General features: G+C 41.7%; 1 protein-coding gene across 28 annotated transcripts in view; it reads right to left on the bottom strand.

The window, feature by feature from the left end:
- Positions 1-17566, bottom strand: part of RBFOX1 (RNA binding fox-1 homolog 1) — a 2070746-nt gene that overhangs the window by 580802 nt on the left and 1472378 nt on the right. For all 28 annotated transcript variants that reach the window (XM_058711264.1, XM_058711259.1, XM_058711245.1 and 25 more), the window contains one exon: positions 15032-15073. In XM_058711264.1, coding sequence (XP_058567247.1) covers positions 15032-15073 — 42 coding nt within the window. The remainder of the gene's footprint in view (positions 1-15031; positions 15074-17566) is intronic.

Raw genomic sequence — 17566 nt, forward strand, 5'->3', positions numbered from 1 at the left:
ACCTCAAACAAGATTTCAAAGGAGAGGGGAAAAAACATCTCCTTTAAGAGACCTGTCCCAGACCCTGTAGCCAGGAAGAACTGAGCCCTCATTTTGTTTCATACCTACCAAAAGTCATTGTCTTCTGCTCTGCATTATCATTACTTAGGTCTACATTTTATAACTTCTAGCAGAGTGCATAGCCCTTAAAGTCAAATATCCTTTAAGGCAAGATACCTATACTTATTTTGCCTTAGGGGTAAGGTATCTACTTTCCTGGCATATAGTACATGATCAATACAAGGTTTTAGAATAACACAATTAATCTATGGTGCCAAAGAATGAACACTTCTCTGGATGGAAGGTTTAGCTTCGGTTCTGAAGAGCCTATGATGTATTAAGCCAGAGGGGATTCACATTTTTCACTCTTGGGGGAAAGATGTGCTCATGAAGGGCCATCCTGTTTATCAAGAGTTTATTTCCCTTAATGGGAAATGCTGCCAGAGGAAAAATTGACACTACGCCACTCTGGGAAAACTGCATGCACTAAGGATTTTCCAAATTCCAAGCCAAGTCCTGCTCACTGGTTCATGATACCACCCCAACCTCCACCTCCACCAACCACAGTCTTGCTGGCTCTGTGTTTTGTCAACCTTAATCAATTGGACGTCTATATAGTTAGGTTCCAATTTCCCAGTCTGCACCACCTGAGTTGGGGGCGGGGGGGTTGCGGAATGGCTGCATCTCAAATCTTCAGTTTGAGGCATCTTTGGGGAAATATTCTGGGCATGATGCTCCTGACTATTTAGAAAATTATGTTTCCTAGGTCTGTGCTCCCAAATCATTTTATGCAAAGGGAGACGGCTCTGCATTAGAATATTTAGGAGCAAATAAAGAAAACCAGGTTAATCAAAACCACTTAAACGTTAACTCAGCTCTCTTGAAAAACATTCTATGTTTAATTCAGACATCTATAAAAACATGCCTTTGGCTTAAATATGTCAAACCATATATGCAATCCAGATCAAGAGGATACAACCATTGAAAATAACTCTATAAAAATTGCCAAAAATATTTCAATCTCTTAAGTTATCAGCAGAATACTCCATGAGTATGCATATCTGTGCATACATATGCTGCATTTAGGCAGACAACCTTTCAGAAATCCTGACTCCATGCTTTCTATCCAGGAAGGTTTCTATATTCTTAAAAGCAACCTGTAAATTAGAAATCACAATGGAGCAAATATAAATGTGTACACTGTAGCAGCAAATGCACTGGTTTCCTCACGCGTGAGCAGGACATTGTCCTGTCAAAACCAAGTGCCCCAATTACCCTGTCAGCTCAACACAAGTTTCCCAACTGTTGGGAAATGCAATATGAGTGAAAGACCAAGCGGCAGCTGCTTTCGGAATCTATTCAATAATCCAAGACTTCCCTCAAGAATAGCAGTGATGTATTATAAATAAGAGGAGAAAAAGAGGGGGAAGGGCAAAAGAATGAACACATAAAGGACAGTGTGATGGAAAAATCTACTACTCAGAAAACCTTGCCTGATGGAATCGTTAAGCTACAGTGTCTCTCAGTATGGTGATGGTACTATTTCAGTATGGATCCAAATGGGGCAAAATTCAAGTGCAAATAGTATGTTTGGGAGACGCTCTAAGGAAACAGCAGTAGAGGAATAGTAAAGGGAGATGTGGAATGTAAGAAAACCAATAATGGCATGTAAACACATAAGTGAACTGTATGAGAACCTGGAACATAATCCCTTGGTGAAACTCTAGCAATGATGTAGAACACATCTCAGAACTGCCCTATCCTAGGGGTGAGGAAGCTGGGGCACTGATCCATCAACTCCCTGCCCACCCTAGGATGAGAGCTCCTTCCAAGTGTCTGGGTTGCCTTATAAATGAGTGCACTGCATCTGTAGCCAGAAAAACACCTCTTCTGGAGGTGTAAGATGAGGTTCATGAGTGTTTTCAGTAAGCCATCTTTGGCACAGAGAGGTGAGTGATGAAAAGAAAGGTCAGTGCTCTGAAAGCATCTGTGACCGGCATTCCTAGGAGTCTTTAGAATCATTAATTCACTCATTCAAGTGTTTTATGCCACATTTTGGTAATATATATATATAAATGACTGTTGTTTAAATAACTTTTTACATTTTCATTACCTGGTTTATACACTTTGTGAGTATAAATCAACAGAACAAGTAAATAATAAAACAATATCCAAGAGTCAGTGCTGCTAAAGACAGACACTCCCACAATACTTCATCTGACACGGCTGGACTTAAATGGGAAACACCAAATGCCAATAGGAACTGTGGAAGAAGTTCAAAAGGCCGACAGAGGTGGGTCCTGTGCCACTGGCTATCCTGGGCTGCCTCAGGTGGTGGTTCTAGACGCTCTAGCCTCTCACTTTCGAGATTCTGCGTGAAAACGGAGATGGCTAATCTCAGATCACACAGTCAATGTATATAGTATGTGAAAGGCCAATAGAATCAGTCCACTTTAAGTAGGGATGGTATACAAATAATGTGACAGACTTTGGGACCTGTGATCATTTCCCACTGGTGTTAGACCTAAGGATGCTATGTTACATGGCAAATGGGATTTTGCAGATGGAATTAAGATTATGGTCCTTAAAATAGGGGGATTATCCTGGATTATCTGGAGGGACCCAATGTAATCACATGAACCTTTAAAAGCATAAGAGGGGTCAGTCAGAAAGATGCAATACAAGAAGAGACAGGAGAGAATGAACCCATGAGAGGAACTTACTCTGCCCTAGCTGTCTTTTTTTTTTTTTTTTTAATGTTTTTAATTTATTTTTGAGACAGAGAGAGACAGAGCATGAACGGGGGAAGGGCAGAGAGAGAGGGAGACACAGAATCGGAAGCAGGCTCCAGGCTCTGAGCCATCAGCCCAGAGCCCGACGCGGGGCTCGAACTCACGGACCGCGAGATCGTGACCTGAGCTGAAGTCGGACGTTTAACCGACTGAGCCACCCAGGCGCCCCTGCCCTAGCTGTCTTTGAAGATGGATGAAGAGGGCCACGAGCTAAGGAACATGGAGGCCTCTAGAAGCTAGAAATGAACTTCAGTTCACAGCCAGCATGGAAATGAAGACCTCATTTCTACAACAACAGAGGACTGAATTCTACTGATAATCAGAAAAGGCAAGGAAATAAATTCTCCCTTAGAGCCTCCAGAAGAACACAGCCCAGCTGGCACCCTGATTTTAGCCCAATGAGACCCATGTTGGAATTCCAACCTAAAGAAGTACAGAATAATACATTTGTGTTGTGTAAACTACTATTTTTCTGGTAATTTATGTAGGACAGCAAGAGAAAACTCATATGAATAGATTTCAACATGAGTACCAGCTTTGATCTACTCATTTTGACTACTTAGAAATGCTGTTTAAATTAAGTTTATAAGGTCACCTTCTGAGTTTGGTGGAAAGGAGCCCTTGATCAGTTGATAGGGTCAGCATCACAAGACACAGAAGCCTGAGAGTCAGCATACGGAATCCACCTTCGCCATGCCTGGTATAGATTCTCTGTGTGTTTCTTAAGCAACAGAAATTTATTTTCTCACAATTCTAGAGGCTGCAAGTCTGAGATGAAAGTGTTGGCAGGGCTGGTTTCTTCTGAGGCATTTTGTCTTGACTTGAAGATGGCCATCTTCCTGTGTCTTCACATGGTCTTTCCTCTGTGCAGGTCTGTGTCCTGATCTCCTCTTCTTATAAAAACATCATATTGGATTATGGCCCTCCCATATGACTTCATTTTACCTTAATTATGTCTTTAAAGGCCCTATTTCCAAATACTATTACAGTATGAGGTTCTGGGAGTTAGAACTTCAATGTATATATTTTGGGAGACACAATTCAACCCATAAAAACATGACAATTCGGTATCTCTAGGGTAAGGCTAGGACACCAAAATGTTTTACCAGCTAGGTGTGAGGAAATGGTATTTTTTATAAAGACTCAAGGGGGCATTTGGAGGGTCCCCTGAGAGGCATTAACTAAGTGATACCTGATGATCTCATTTTGACCCTCCTATATCTGCAGGGATCTGGGTGACTCCTTGTGACTGAAAGGAGAACATCTTATTTGTGCAGAGAAGGAAAGGGTTCCGATTACCCTGAAACATAAACCTCTTTCCCCCCGCTTCCCAGGCTCATGATGACTTAAGGAAATGAGCAGATGTTTGTAAAACGTGTAGCCCTGTGTGTGGCATAAACCTATAGTTTTCTTGCCTTGCTCTGCCAATACTAAAATGGTGGTGCCAATCCACAGAGGCATCAGGGAAGCATTGTGGGAAATGATACCAGAGTTGGCTTTTAGCAAACCGTTAACCAAATGCCTGGCTCTGCAGTTCTCCCAAGTTTAATGTATTTCCCTGATGTATCAGTAAGGATTCTTTGATCACAGGCAAAAGGAATGGGTTCTGACTAACATCAGCAGAAAAAGAGATTACTAAGGATATGAGATGACCCAAGAGAGGGATGGGTAACCAGGCTTAAATGATAAAAAAAAAAAAAAAAAAAAAAGTGAATCAGGGTGAATCAGTGGGATACCCCTAGGGACCACTTCCTCACCCAGTTTTACCGAGACATCACCATTGAAATGAATCAACTCTAGCTTTCTATTTCATTTGTTTCCCTATTGTGGATCCATCCACTTAGCATCTGCTACGGTTTAAAGGTTTGTGGCCCCGCCCCCAAATCCATATAGTGAAATCCTAAAGCTTACTGCAATGCTATCAGGAGGTGGGGACTTTGGGGGTGATTAGGTCATGAGGGTGGAGCCCCCTCATCCATTCCACCATGTGAAGACACAACCAAGAAGCTGCGACCCAGAAGAGGGTCCTTGCCCAGCCCTCATAGACAAAGATAGCATCAATGTCTCAGGAGAGAGAATCCAATTGGCCTACCTTGGCCATATCCATAGCCCTTGGCTTGATTTGTTGTCCCTCCAAGACTGAGCAGATGAGCAAAGAAAATTAACCCCCAAAGGACAATGGAGCACTGGCCCCCTCAGAGGAGGAAGGTTTGCGGGCTGTGACAACAAGCAAGCATGTGCCCACTACACCCACTATTTACCTACACACTGGCAGAGCCTAAGTATTGGTTCTCCCAGGCCATGTAGAAAGTAGGGATAGGACTTGCTGTCTTAATAAAACTGGCCTCCTTCTGCCCCCAAGTAGAAGAAACTAGAGAGGACTTTTTTATCTGTTTCTTGGCCCATTCCCCCTCCCTACCAAGTTGATTTTATTTTTCCTGGAATGATATTTAGATCTCAGAAGAGCAGAACAACAAGGCAAGTCTTTGCTGAGGCATAAGTCATAGGAATGAGAGGCGGCTATGACAAATTGAAATGTCAGCATTATTAGCAATTTTGCTTAAAGCTGTTTGATACTGATTTAATGATGACACAGGAAATGGGGCAGTTTTGCCCTGGAAATGGGGCAGATTTGCCCTGATAATGAGGGATAATGGGCTAAAATTACAGTAAGGGAAAGGGAGAATGAATATTAGACCAAGTGTCCTAAATGTGATAACTCTGGAGTCTTACCGAAAGAACGTGCTGAAATGCCTGGGGAGACTCAAAGGAGGGAAGATATTTAATGTGTATGTGGGTTATAGGAATCCGCATCAAAGACATGGGGAGGTGACCACCTGCTCATTTCCTCGTTTAACTGTGTCTCACAACGAAGTTGTGGAAATCAAAACTGGTAACTAGTTGGCTGACTTCCTGATTCATTCCCTTTTATGTGCATCAAATTTTGGCCTTGGAAATACTGGGGAGCACAGGAGATCTGTAAGGAAGTGTGTAGACTACAAGGTCTTGTGAAGACGATATTCTCTTTTTTTTTCAATTTTTTTAATGTTTATTTATTTTTGAGAGAGAGCAAGAGCGAGTGGGGGAGGGGCAAAGAGAGAGGGAGACACAGAATCTGAAGCAGACTCCAGGCTCTGGTGTCAGCACAGAGCCCGACGTAGGGCTTGAACCCACAAGCTCTGAGATCATGACCCAAGCCAAAGTTGGATGCTTAACCAAATGAGCCACCCAGGCGCCCTGACAATGCTGTTTTTAAAAACCGTTATATATTTACGAATTTCTTCATTTAGTAGGGAAGCTGCCACTGGTGATTTTTCTGGTGATCTGAGTTTCTGCACTTTCTACAAGTAGGGAGCTGCTTACTTTGGGATAAAATCCCTTTGGTTGGGCAAAATCACTAAGTGAGACCATTACCTCCATAAGATGAAAGCAAGCAATGATAAGTTGTTTTTCACATATGTGCACACACACACGAACATACGTGTGGAACCTGCAAAGAACTGGGATGGGGACAGTGATAGTGGGGATCTAAGGCCTGTACCCTGTATCCTCTCTCCAGGTCCCCATGCACAATGGATCTTGATTACCTCTGGAGCATTCAGCAAAGGTTTGCTAATTGCTGAAGTCTGACATTAGCTGAGTATTTGGAACGTTAATATGGAGAGCCATGTTCATACTTCCAGAGAACTGGTTCTGAAGACAAAACAATCCAGACAAGCAAGTTACTAGACATTTCTTCAGAAAAGAGAGTATTCTGAAGCAGCAGATGAACTCTGTGCAGAGTATAAGTGCCAGTATGTACATGTGGAAAAGGTCGCCCCTCATTGGAGAATTCCAGAAATTACTTGTTGAGGGATCCTGGGAAAAAGGATAAATTTGTTCTTCCATTCCAGACTGAGGGGATTCTGAGACATCAGGGTTGGCACATAAAAATCAGCCTAATTTTTACTTAACGTTTCAAGCGCTGTGTCAGCTACCCATGTTTTAGAATTCATCTCATTTGGGATGGAAGCAGGTAGTTCGGTGGAAGCCTGTTAAAGCAAGAAGTCACTTTTAAAGTGATACAGAGCCTTCTTGGTGCGACTGGGTGGCTTAGTCGGTTAAGCGTCCTTCTTTGGCCAGGTCATGATCTCAAGGTTTGTGAGTTCGAGTCCCGTGTCGGGCTCTGTGCTGACAGGTCACCGCCTGGAGCTGCTTCAGATTCTGTGTCTCCCTCTCTCTCTGCCCCTCCCCTGCTCACGCTCTGTCTCTCTCTCTCTCTCTCTCTCTCTCAAAAACTGAATAAACATTAAAAAAATTTAAAGTGATACACAACTTTCTTAAAGATTTTGTTTAATTAAAACTATATTAATGTGCATTAATCTGTTGATCTTTGATATGGGTCCAGGGTGTCATCTTACAGTGGTTTCTCTGTTGACTGAAATTCCTCATCATCCTTCCCATAGAAGACCTCATCCCACACTTCCAACTCTAGGAAGGGTCAGCCGAATATGGACAAGGGGCCAAATCTGGCCCACCCTTTGTTCTTATAAATAAAGTTTTATTGGAACACAGCCTTAATCATTCATTTCGTTTGTGGCTGCCTTAGTGCTGTAATGGCAAGTGTTAAATGGTTGCAGTGGAGACCATATGGCCCATGAAGCCTAAAGTAGTCATTATATGGCCCTTTATTGGGAAATTCTGATCTGTACTATCAGTTCTGGTTTTGTTTAAAGTGTGGTAAACATTTTAAGACACATTAGAAAGGCTCTGACTGCAGAATCTGTCCAGATTTCTGAGGGTTCTTTTTTCCACTAACATTTTACAGTCCTCTCACAGCTAATCAGAATAATTGTTGAGGCTTGCTCTCATACAGTGTTTCCAAAGCATTAACTTAGTTTTCACAGAAACAGCTCTTTTTCTTACTGCACTCATTTTTCATCAGTTTACACAATATTCCACTAAATAATGTAATTACAATAACAAGTGCAGCTGGCAGAAGCAGGTCTGGGAATAAACACAACTGACTCTTGGCAAGCAGACACCTCAATGAGCAGAGAGAAAGGTAAGACTGTACAAAACAGCTACTTTGCAGGAGGTCATGGGCAGGCAACAGGATGTTTTATAAAGGGACTGGACTGAAAGTGTTAATTTGGTAAGTTTGATAAATGGATGTCAATCAGGTAAGCTTCTTCCATTGATGTTCTTTTATATAACATCTCTCATTTCAGGTGTTTGTCAATTTCACAGGTACAATTTTGTCACGGTTATTTGACAAATTCCTGTTTTCTCTGCTAGCCTGTAAGGTATGTGCAGACTTTGGTATACCGTTCTATCTCCGCTACCTAGCACTGTGATTGGCATATAGTTCCCGCTCAAAAAATACTTCTCGAATAAACGACTGAATGGGAGCAGGCTCTCCTACAGTGAGCCACCCTAAAACTATAGTCCAAATATGAAAGCTGCAATGTTTCGTCAAGTAGTGGGGGGCTTCCATTCCCTTTCCTCTTGCCCTGACAGCCCCTGAGGAAGGGTCGGGCTTTACCAGAGGGAGGGGGCAGGGAGAGGAAGGGGAGATGTGTCTCTGATTGTGATAGCTCACTTCCAAGGCGGCCTGAAGTTTCACTATTGGAAGTCCGGATGAAGGCAATGGGTTTAAGCCAAAATGATCATTAGCAATTTGCATTCTGTAATCCACATCACTCTTATATCTAGCAGAAATGAGAAACTTGCTTCTAACTGGAGAATTAAATATTGATAGTTCCGATCTGCTCGACACCATCTTTCACAAAGCTGGCGCCGTAATTTCAGCGTTTTCTGAAACTTTGGTCATTTGCATTCCAACGTCACAATTTTTGTCATAACTGCAGGCACTCTGTAACATTATGTAGTTAATATTTGTCTTTCAAGCCACTCGTTTTTAACCTAAATCAATGTATTTGCCAAGGAAACTTTGTGTTGCCTCTGTAATTGGAAAACCAGCATCAGTGGTCATAATAAGAGTTAATGGGAAGAAAATAATCCCATTCATATCTAACAGTTATTAAGACCCTCTTCTATACTAGACAGTGTTCTAACAAACTCATATGCATTCATTATTTTAATATTTGTGTGGGCACACATATGCAGAGACATCCAACTTAAGAAATATGTGCAATTATGTCCATTTTTCTAAGGAGGCATTGGAGGTCCAGAGGATTTCAGTAACCTGCACAAGTAAATTGCAGTCTAGATTTTCATCTCAGTAGGGCCTAGCTCTAGGCCCCTAGTTCTTAACTACTGTATTTTGCAAACAATGTTTTCAAAGTCTAGATAGATGCTTCGGCTGCTGCAGGCTCCCAGCCTGAGGCACACTCCCTTTTTGTTAAAAACAGGGCTCAGGATGACTGAGATACTTGTTAAAGATACTGTAGTTTAAACTGAGAGTTTCTCATTGACATAAAAAGGACTGAGAGAGAATTGAAAAGGGAATTACTTGGAAAGTGATTTGACTAGCTGTTTAGCACCTGAAAACGGTGAGTCCCACACAGGGCGGGTGTCTTACACTTTGCAAAAAGCTGAGCTAGACATGGCGGGGGGTGGGGGGGGGGGTGGTAGCAAATCTACTTCCTGGGATCCTCTGCCTGGCTCTCATCTCCCAGTTTGGAGGGTATGGTACACATCCTTGGGGATATTTACTCAACTGGCTACGACTCTCTCCCTGATGATCAAGTCCTCCTCAGCAGTTGGCCCTGGGTAACTGAGATTTATTTATCCTGCTTCCCTGGACACCACTGGCTGGACCAGAGTGAACTGAGCAGGAGTGAGCCAATCAGAGGCTTTCTCCAGGAATTTGTAATTGGGAGCCATTAACAGTACCCATACCTGCAGGATCTGATACGGCATAAACCTTAGGGGCTGAATGGTGCCACATGCTTAAAAAAGGTAAAGAGATCCTTTACCAAAAGAAAATTCCAGAGTGAACCCACAAGGAGCACTGAAGATGAGGGAAGAGGAAGAACTGCCTGAGTTCTCATAGCTCTCTGATTCTAAGCTCCTTGGGAGGCCTGCTTATATGACGTTTCTGCTTAGGCTAGCCTGAATCAGTCTTATTGTTTCTTAGCTGAGTGAGAGGCAGTTTTCTTCTAAATATACTACCATGCCATAACTATGAAATCTGTCCTTCAAGTTGTTGTTTAATGTTGGGAGTTGAGTGGGAATAGATACCCCCAAATATCTGTATTCCCTGGTCTGGTATTCCTAGCAGGAAGAGGCATGAGGGAATCATTGGCAATAATACTATATTAACAACCTAATATTGCTGATTATGAGGCGTACATTTTTTGAAGTGCTTTTCATAAGTAATTTCATCCAATCAATAATCCAGTGAGAAAGTATCCCTATCTTATACCCAGGGAAACTGAAGCTTTGAGGAAGTAGGGCACACTTAGAACTGAGATATGAACATAAGTCTATAACTAGAGCTCCTAACCACCCCCAACCACTCCTCATACTGACTCCCGTGGTATCCGTTTGCCATATTGCTGATAAAGATTTTGGTCCATGAACATATACTGATTCCCCCTAGGAGCCAACCCCTTGCCTGCTTAGTAGTGTTCTGACCAAATATGTTTACAGTCCCCTGAACCAACATCTGATACACTCAGCACAAAAGGTCCCTTTGTAACCAAATATTTTATATGAATGCAAATAAATGTGGTCATTTGATCCCCTACCCTATGACCACACCATTTTTCTACCTGGTAGATCACTGAGGGAGACGAAGGACAATGAGGTCATATAATTTCTCTCATAGTTGTTTATTTGTCCATTTGTCATTCCAGATGCCAGAAAGGTAAATGTTGATGGTTGGGTTATGGTAACTGCACAATTATCGCTACCCGACTTGTTGTCATCAACCACCAGTGATGCTGAGACAGGCTGGTAAATACAACCCATAGTGTCAGGAGCACTTAATGTACAGATCTCATCATGGTGACCTCTTGGGAAGACTCCCCAACAGAACCCATTGACAATATGAAATGTAAGCTCAGAGGAAGGCTCATTCAAAACTCAGGATGGAGTAATAAACAGGTTTACTATTCCATGGTTTGTTCACTGGGAACAGGAGTAGTCCAACAGCCTTCTGAGAAGGGCAGATCATTGGTCAGGAATAACTGGATGATGTCCTTCTCTCGGGAAGGACAGGTGCTAGAAAGCTCATGGACAGTATCTCTGGGGCTGACCTGGGTGCCTGGGTGCTGTCAGTTACCTGACACTGAGGGGAAATGAATAAAGACTGCATCCAGGCCCTGTTCCAAAGAACATAAGGCAAAATACAAAGAGAGAGCCAAGCTGGGTAGAAAAGGTAGAATGGGGAGATGTGATCTGTGAGAAGCTGGCAGAGAAAGCATCTGTGAAATTCCACAAACCAGAGTTCAGGCACTTGCTGTTGCTTTAGATGTAGCTCTCAGGGCCACGTGTGGGATGAAGGGAGCACTGAAAGGAGCCTACAGGAAACCAAGACCATGAGGGACAGAGAGGGCCCACATGGATTCCTTTTGTGGTGGATTCTACTGGGTGATTCCATCAAAGATACCTACAACTCCTGTTTACCATCAGGTGACAAGGGGCCTGTCCCCTGGGATGACTCCTGGCTGCTCTGGCCAATCACTGAGATCCCAGAACAGTGGGAGTGATTGGCATAGAGTTCGCTAACGTGGTAAAAGAGAACGTCTACAGAAAAGGCTTCCCTCCAATCAAAGTCAAGAGCTATGAGGAAAACCCTCCTCTTCTTCCTCTCTGATGAGAATGCCATGTAAGGAAGAGATGCTTGACCTCATCTTAGAAGAAGGCAAGAAAGGCCAAGACAAGCACAGAGATTCCCAACCACTGTGGTAACACCGAAAGTCCACTGAGTCAGCCCCAACACCAGGAGGTGATAAAATGTTTTTATCTTTAAATAATGCATAGCCTTTCTGTATTGGCAGACTCTAACATCCTAACTGGGAAAATATTAAAAAATTTTAAAAATTTATATAATTTTCAAGAGCGCTTCCCAGAGTGTATTCTTGAGCCAAAAATTGTTGTGTGGTGAGATGATTTTACAAAACGTTGCATATTATATCCACCTCTGTGTACTTCATTTTTGCAAAAAGGCTCTGAGAAGTCCTTCGGTTATGAAAAAAAAAAAGTTTGACTTTCTCCAACTTTTTAAAAAATCAGAGAATTAATTACATCAGAGAATTTTGGTTTGGATTTATAATATATCATAGAATATACAGCTCAGAGTCTATTTTTGAAGAAAAATTAATTTAGAATCTGTAACAAACAGAAAGGAGAGCAGAAAAGCAGGTCTGGGATATGCTGATCCCTACACAGTGTTCACATGCACAAAACAGAAGGAGCACCTGTATCTTTCTGCATTATCTGCTATTTCCAGGAGGCCAAGAAAAAGGGATGCATTTCACAACTACCCACTTGTATCCCTGAATTCTGAACATAACAGAATGAACTAACGAAGAAATATGAACTTGACAACATGCCCATGGTCCATCCAGTCATCTTGTATGGCAAACCTGCAGCTTGCTTGCTATATTTAAAATATATTTTTTAAAGTGTGGCTGGCAGGCACTCTTCAGTGATGATGGTAACTAAAGAGATACTTAATTTTCTCCCACTGGCCCTCTTTCTAACAACAACAACAACAAAAAAAAAACCGAGAGGAAAATGCATTTCACTGAGATGGTCAAGTAATATCAGCATTTGAAAATAGAACCACATTTCTTTTAGGGACCCTAAAAAAATGAATTAAAAAAAATCAATCACTTTAATCAAGACAGTTCTCTTTTCAGGTAATAGAGGGGTTGAGTACACACAGAAGACAAGAAGAAAAGGTGGTAGGGAAGAAGGAAGGGAAGAAAATGAGAGAACAGGAAAGGAGGAGACAGAGTAAATATCCATCGATGTCAAAGGCCAGACAGCCAAAGTAATGCTGGGAGTCTCCCAGGAAAGAGCTAGACTTAAAAGCATTCCCTTTGGCTCCCTCTCTCTCTGCCCCTGCCCTGTTCATGCTCTATCTCTCCCTCTCTCTCAAAAGTTAATAAACATAAAAAAAATTAAAAAAAAAAAAAAGAGGGGCTCCTGGGTGGCTCAGTCGGCTGAGCATCCAACTTCAGCTCAGGTCATGATCTCGCGGTTTGTGGGTTAGAACCCCGCATTAGGCTCTGTGCTGACAGCTCAGAGCCTGGAGCGTCCTTTAGATTCTGTGTCTCCCTCTCTCTCTGCCCCTGCCCTGCTCACGTTTTGTCTCTCCCTCTCTCTCAAAAATAAATAAACATAAAAAAAAATTTTTTTAAATAAAAGCATTCCCTTTGGGATCATTAAAATTTTGAACCACATAAGTGTGTATTCCATCGATTTAAATGTGTTTTCTATTGATTCAAAACATAAATTAGTTAAAAATATAAAAACAAAAACTACAATAGCAACAAAGAACAAAGCACCGATTCGCGATAGTAGAGATAATTTTATAATGGCTATTGGAGCCACACTGGGACTAAACCATATGACCCATTATATCAAACCACTGCTTGAATTTATTTAACAGAGTGTAGTGGGCTCCATTCTTGTTCCTAAACCACACCCCTGTTGACAATGTCCTCATCAAGGCAAAATAATAAATCCCTCAAACTGCACACAAGCACTTCATTACCCCCTGCAGCCCTTAATTTGCCAGGCGAGTCTCATTTGCAATAGAGGATTCAGTATTATCTTAATTCTGAGGAATTTATCAGGGATCCCAGAGACAAAAGCACACATTCCTCTTATCTAGCTCTGACCTAGTTCTGGCCATCGTCCTCATCCAAACAGGAAGAGAAATCTGAAGTTGCAATACATAATTTACCAGGATGAACCAGTAATTCAGACTGCAGGGAGAAGCCGTAACAAAGCTCAGGAAAGCTTAAGACATCTTGAAGGGTATTTTACGAAGGACGGTGGCTAATGTAGGCGCAGGTACTCAGGAGCGAAATGGGTATAGATGAGAGGTTAACGGACAGGGCTGTGCCAGTATACCACATAAAATAAATATGCATAAAAGAAGAAGACATCCACAACCCACTTTCTCGGTTCCATACGACCAGATTCTGTCTCACAGAGGATGCAACAAACCTGATGCCAACAGCAATTGCAAAATGAAAATAACTCTACAAATCAGTGTCATCCAAGACCAGCATTAAGTAAATGCTCTGAAAAGTTACAAGGCAGTGTATAAATGGCATTGGACCGGTTTAATGAATTATTCTGAGGCATTAGATCCCTTTGAGCACAATGGTCCCCCAACCCCCAAAACCTCACACTTAGGATTTTGAAAGCAGCGGATTCCTCTAGTTTTTATAATAACACAGAAACACAATTATAAGGCGCACTGTCCAGTAAAAGTTGCCAACTTCCGTCAGTGACATTAAAACTAGGCCACTTATGACTTCAAAGTCATCCATCCAAAACATGAATACATTTAAAAAAAAAATACAAACGGGAGGAGTGGAGACAATCCTGATATTTCTTAAAATAACCACATCCATGCCAAAAAGAATATCAACCATGATACCATGAGAACAGGACAATGCCACCAAGCTAAATGTATAAGCGAATCATTCTCCCCGTGTCGATGCGTAACACACTTGAGCACTGAGAGTTTCATTTTTAAGAAGGTAAATAGCATATGAGGTTTAAAATTCTGTCTCCTTCTTCAATATACACATATGCCACTAAAACTAAAAGGTCTACAGAGGACTTGAATTCTCCTGGAAAATGCCCTTGACATATTAGTGACTCACCCACCCCCAGTTAACAGCAAGAGAGCATTTTAGCCACTCAGCAAACAGCCTGGTATTCACATTAAGAAAGCAGCAAGACATCCTTTTGACCTTTGTTATTACTTAGACCTCATGTTGTACATAAAAAGAGTACAATGATGTCAAACAAATTCCAGAAGAGAAGTATTTATTGCTGAATCTAAATCAAAAAATCCATATCTACTATAATGGCACTTCAAAAGAAGATATACTGTATTTACCAGCTCAATCAATACTAAATTAGCTGGGATAAATATTTTCAACTCTACCAGTCTTAAGATGAAGCCCGCTATTTAGAACCCTGTGTCTTGGGGGAGACAGGAAATTTTTGCTTATCATACAGAAACAAGAACCAGGAAGTATTTTACAGGCAGGTGCACCTACCCTTAGTTGCTCTCTTTCACAATTCATCTGTTGTCTTGAAGCCTACAAAGGAAAAAAAAAAAAAGAGAGGAAAAAATCAGCAGGTTCTGCACCAAAACAACATGAAAGAAAATGGAAAGTTGCTTCTAATCACTCGGTTCAAAGGAGACCCAGGATTAATTAATTATGTATTTAATTTTTTTTCTTTAGGTCTAAATAGCCTGAGTTTCACTTGGATTTTCAATCGTGTGATCCAGAAATACAGCTAGGATGAGCCAGAGTCTTCAAGAGGAAGGAGGACAGAGATCCCATAGAGGGTGAGGGAAGCAAAATCTTCCCCGGATAAAGGTTCCTGTGGTGTGAAAATCCCTCATGCCTTAATGGTACAGGCATATTCTTCACTGAAGGCCCGCCCGAGACAGTTGGGGACAGGCACCAGCCATCACACGATGTCTCCTCCCACGACAAGGACCAGGAGCATCACCTACATGCCTTGGCAAATGGGATCCTTATGGTCCAGTATTAATCAGATGGTAGCTAAGGCTCCATATAACTGTGTTGGGGGATTTCTGAGAACAATTCTTGTATCAGAGAAAGAAACTGATGAATTTGTGATACCCACCATAAGCCCAAAGAGGAGAGATTCATGATACATCTGCCAGGCATCGATCATCCTTGCCCTACCAAAATGTGCTTCTGAAAATCAAGGATGCTTCTTCAGAGTGACCACATAATGCATTGTCCAAACGGGAAAAATGCATGTGAGTGAAAGGAGAGGGTGGGGTGACATTAATGACAATGCCAGCGACAGCAGATGTGAAGTGGGAGTGAGAAGGCAAACCCTGACATATGGCCACTCTACCTCTGTGGGGACTGGCTGACTCTACCTTCCGCTTAGATAGCGAGGCTGGAATAAAATCTAGGTCTGCATTCACAATGTATTCTGGTTATTTCTTGTTTTTTTTTTTTTCACCAATGAAGCAACCCCTGACTCCTTGCATCTGACACTATATTGCAAGTTTTTGAAACTTTTACTAAAGGATAAGAAGGTTTAGGAACCGACTTTTGATGTATATTTTATGTATTTTGTACTGAGAGTTTCTTTCTACTTTCTCCAAAACAAAAACAAAAACAAGAATCTTTATTTTGGGATATGCCAGAACCCAGAATCTATAAACCGGTGTTTTGCTATGCCCTTTAACCCAGAAATATCACCTCTGAGAATAGCACCGAAGGCAATAATGAAAGATATACACAAATGTTTATTTACATGTCAATTAACTACAGCATTATTCATGAAAAGAAAAAAAAAACTGCAAGTATTAAAATGTGCAATAATGGTAAAATTAAAAATAAATTATAGTACGTTCACACGATGGCACATCGTGCAGCATTTGGAATCATGTGAAAAAACAGAAACGGAAAATGTTCAAAAGGCACTATTTAGTTTTTAGGAGAAGCAGTTACAGAGGTACATACATGTTACAATCTCCCTTTTGTTTTAAAATTTTACAGTAAGGGGCACCTGGGTGCCTCAGTCAGTTAAGCATCCAACGTGGCTCAGGTCATGATCTCACAGTGTCTGAGTTCAAGCCCTGCATAGGGCTCTGTGTTGACAGTTAGAGCCCAGAGCCTGCTTTGGATTCTGTGTCTCCCTCTGTCTCTGCCCCTCCCACACTCTCGTGTTCTCTCTCTCTCTCTCTCTCTCTCTCTCTCTCTCTCAAAAATAAACATTAAAAAATTATTAAAAATATTACAGTAAAATAGATCATTAAAAAGAAGGAAGAAAAATAAAAGAAAGAGGAAACATTGGGAGGTAATATTCCAAAATCTTTTTAAAAATGGGTACAATTCTATAAATACACAGAACACACACACACACACACACACAGTGGATTATACACTAGAAAGAAGTGACTTTATGGTATGTAAATTTTATCTTTGTAAACTGTTAAAAAACGAAGTGGGGGAAATCCACAGACAGAAAGCAGATTAGTAGTGGCCAGGGGCGTTGGACAAAAAGACACGAGTGATGGCTTCATGGGTTTGTAGTTTCCACTTGGGGAGACGAAAAAGCTCTCAAACTAGATAGTGATGGTTACACAATATTGTGGATGCATTTAATGCCCCCAAGTTGAATACTTGAAAGTGGCTAAAATGGTAAATTGTATTTTATGTTTTTTCTCCCCGCGATGAACTAAATGAAGGTGGTAATGAGGTTCTGGATCTGGATAAGATGTCATAAGCACACCTCACCCTGTGTTCCCCACTCAGTGCAGATGTTAAGTCTGAGTAGAATGCATACAGCACCATCTGAGCTTTCTGCAAGGCAAACAACTACAGAGGGAGGGGGCAAGAGGAGAAACAAGCAGTGAGTTCCGCCCCCTCCTCCTCACCAGCATCCCCTGGCATGGATGCAAGGCGGCCAAAAACCCAGAATGAAACATCAAAATACAGACAGGTAGAGATGTCCAACAATCTGGGGGAGGCAAAGCTTCTCTATGATCTGAGATGCTCTGGTCCCAGAAGGTGGGGCAAAATCCCACTGATTTTTCT

Source organism: Neofelis nebulosa, chromosome 18 (assembly GCF_028018385.1).
Source record: "Neofelis nebulosa isolate mNeoNeb1 chromosome 18, mNeoNeb1.pri, whole genome shotgun sequence".
Classification (NCBI taxonomy): Eukaryota; Metazoa; Chordata; class Mammalia; order Carnivora; family Felidae; genus Neofelis; species Neofelis nebulosa.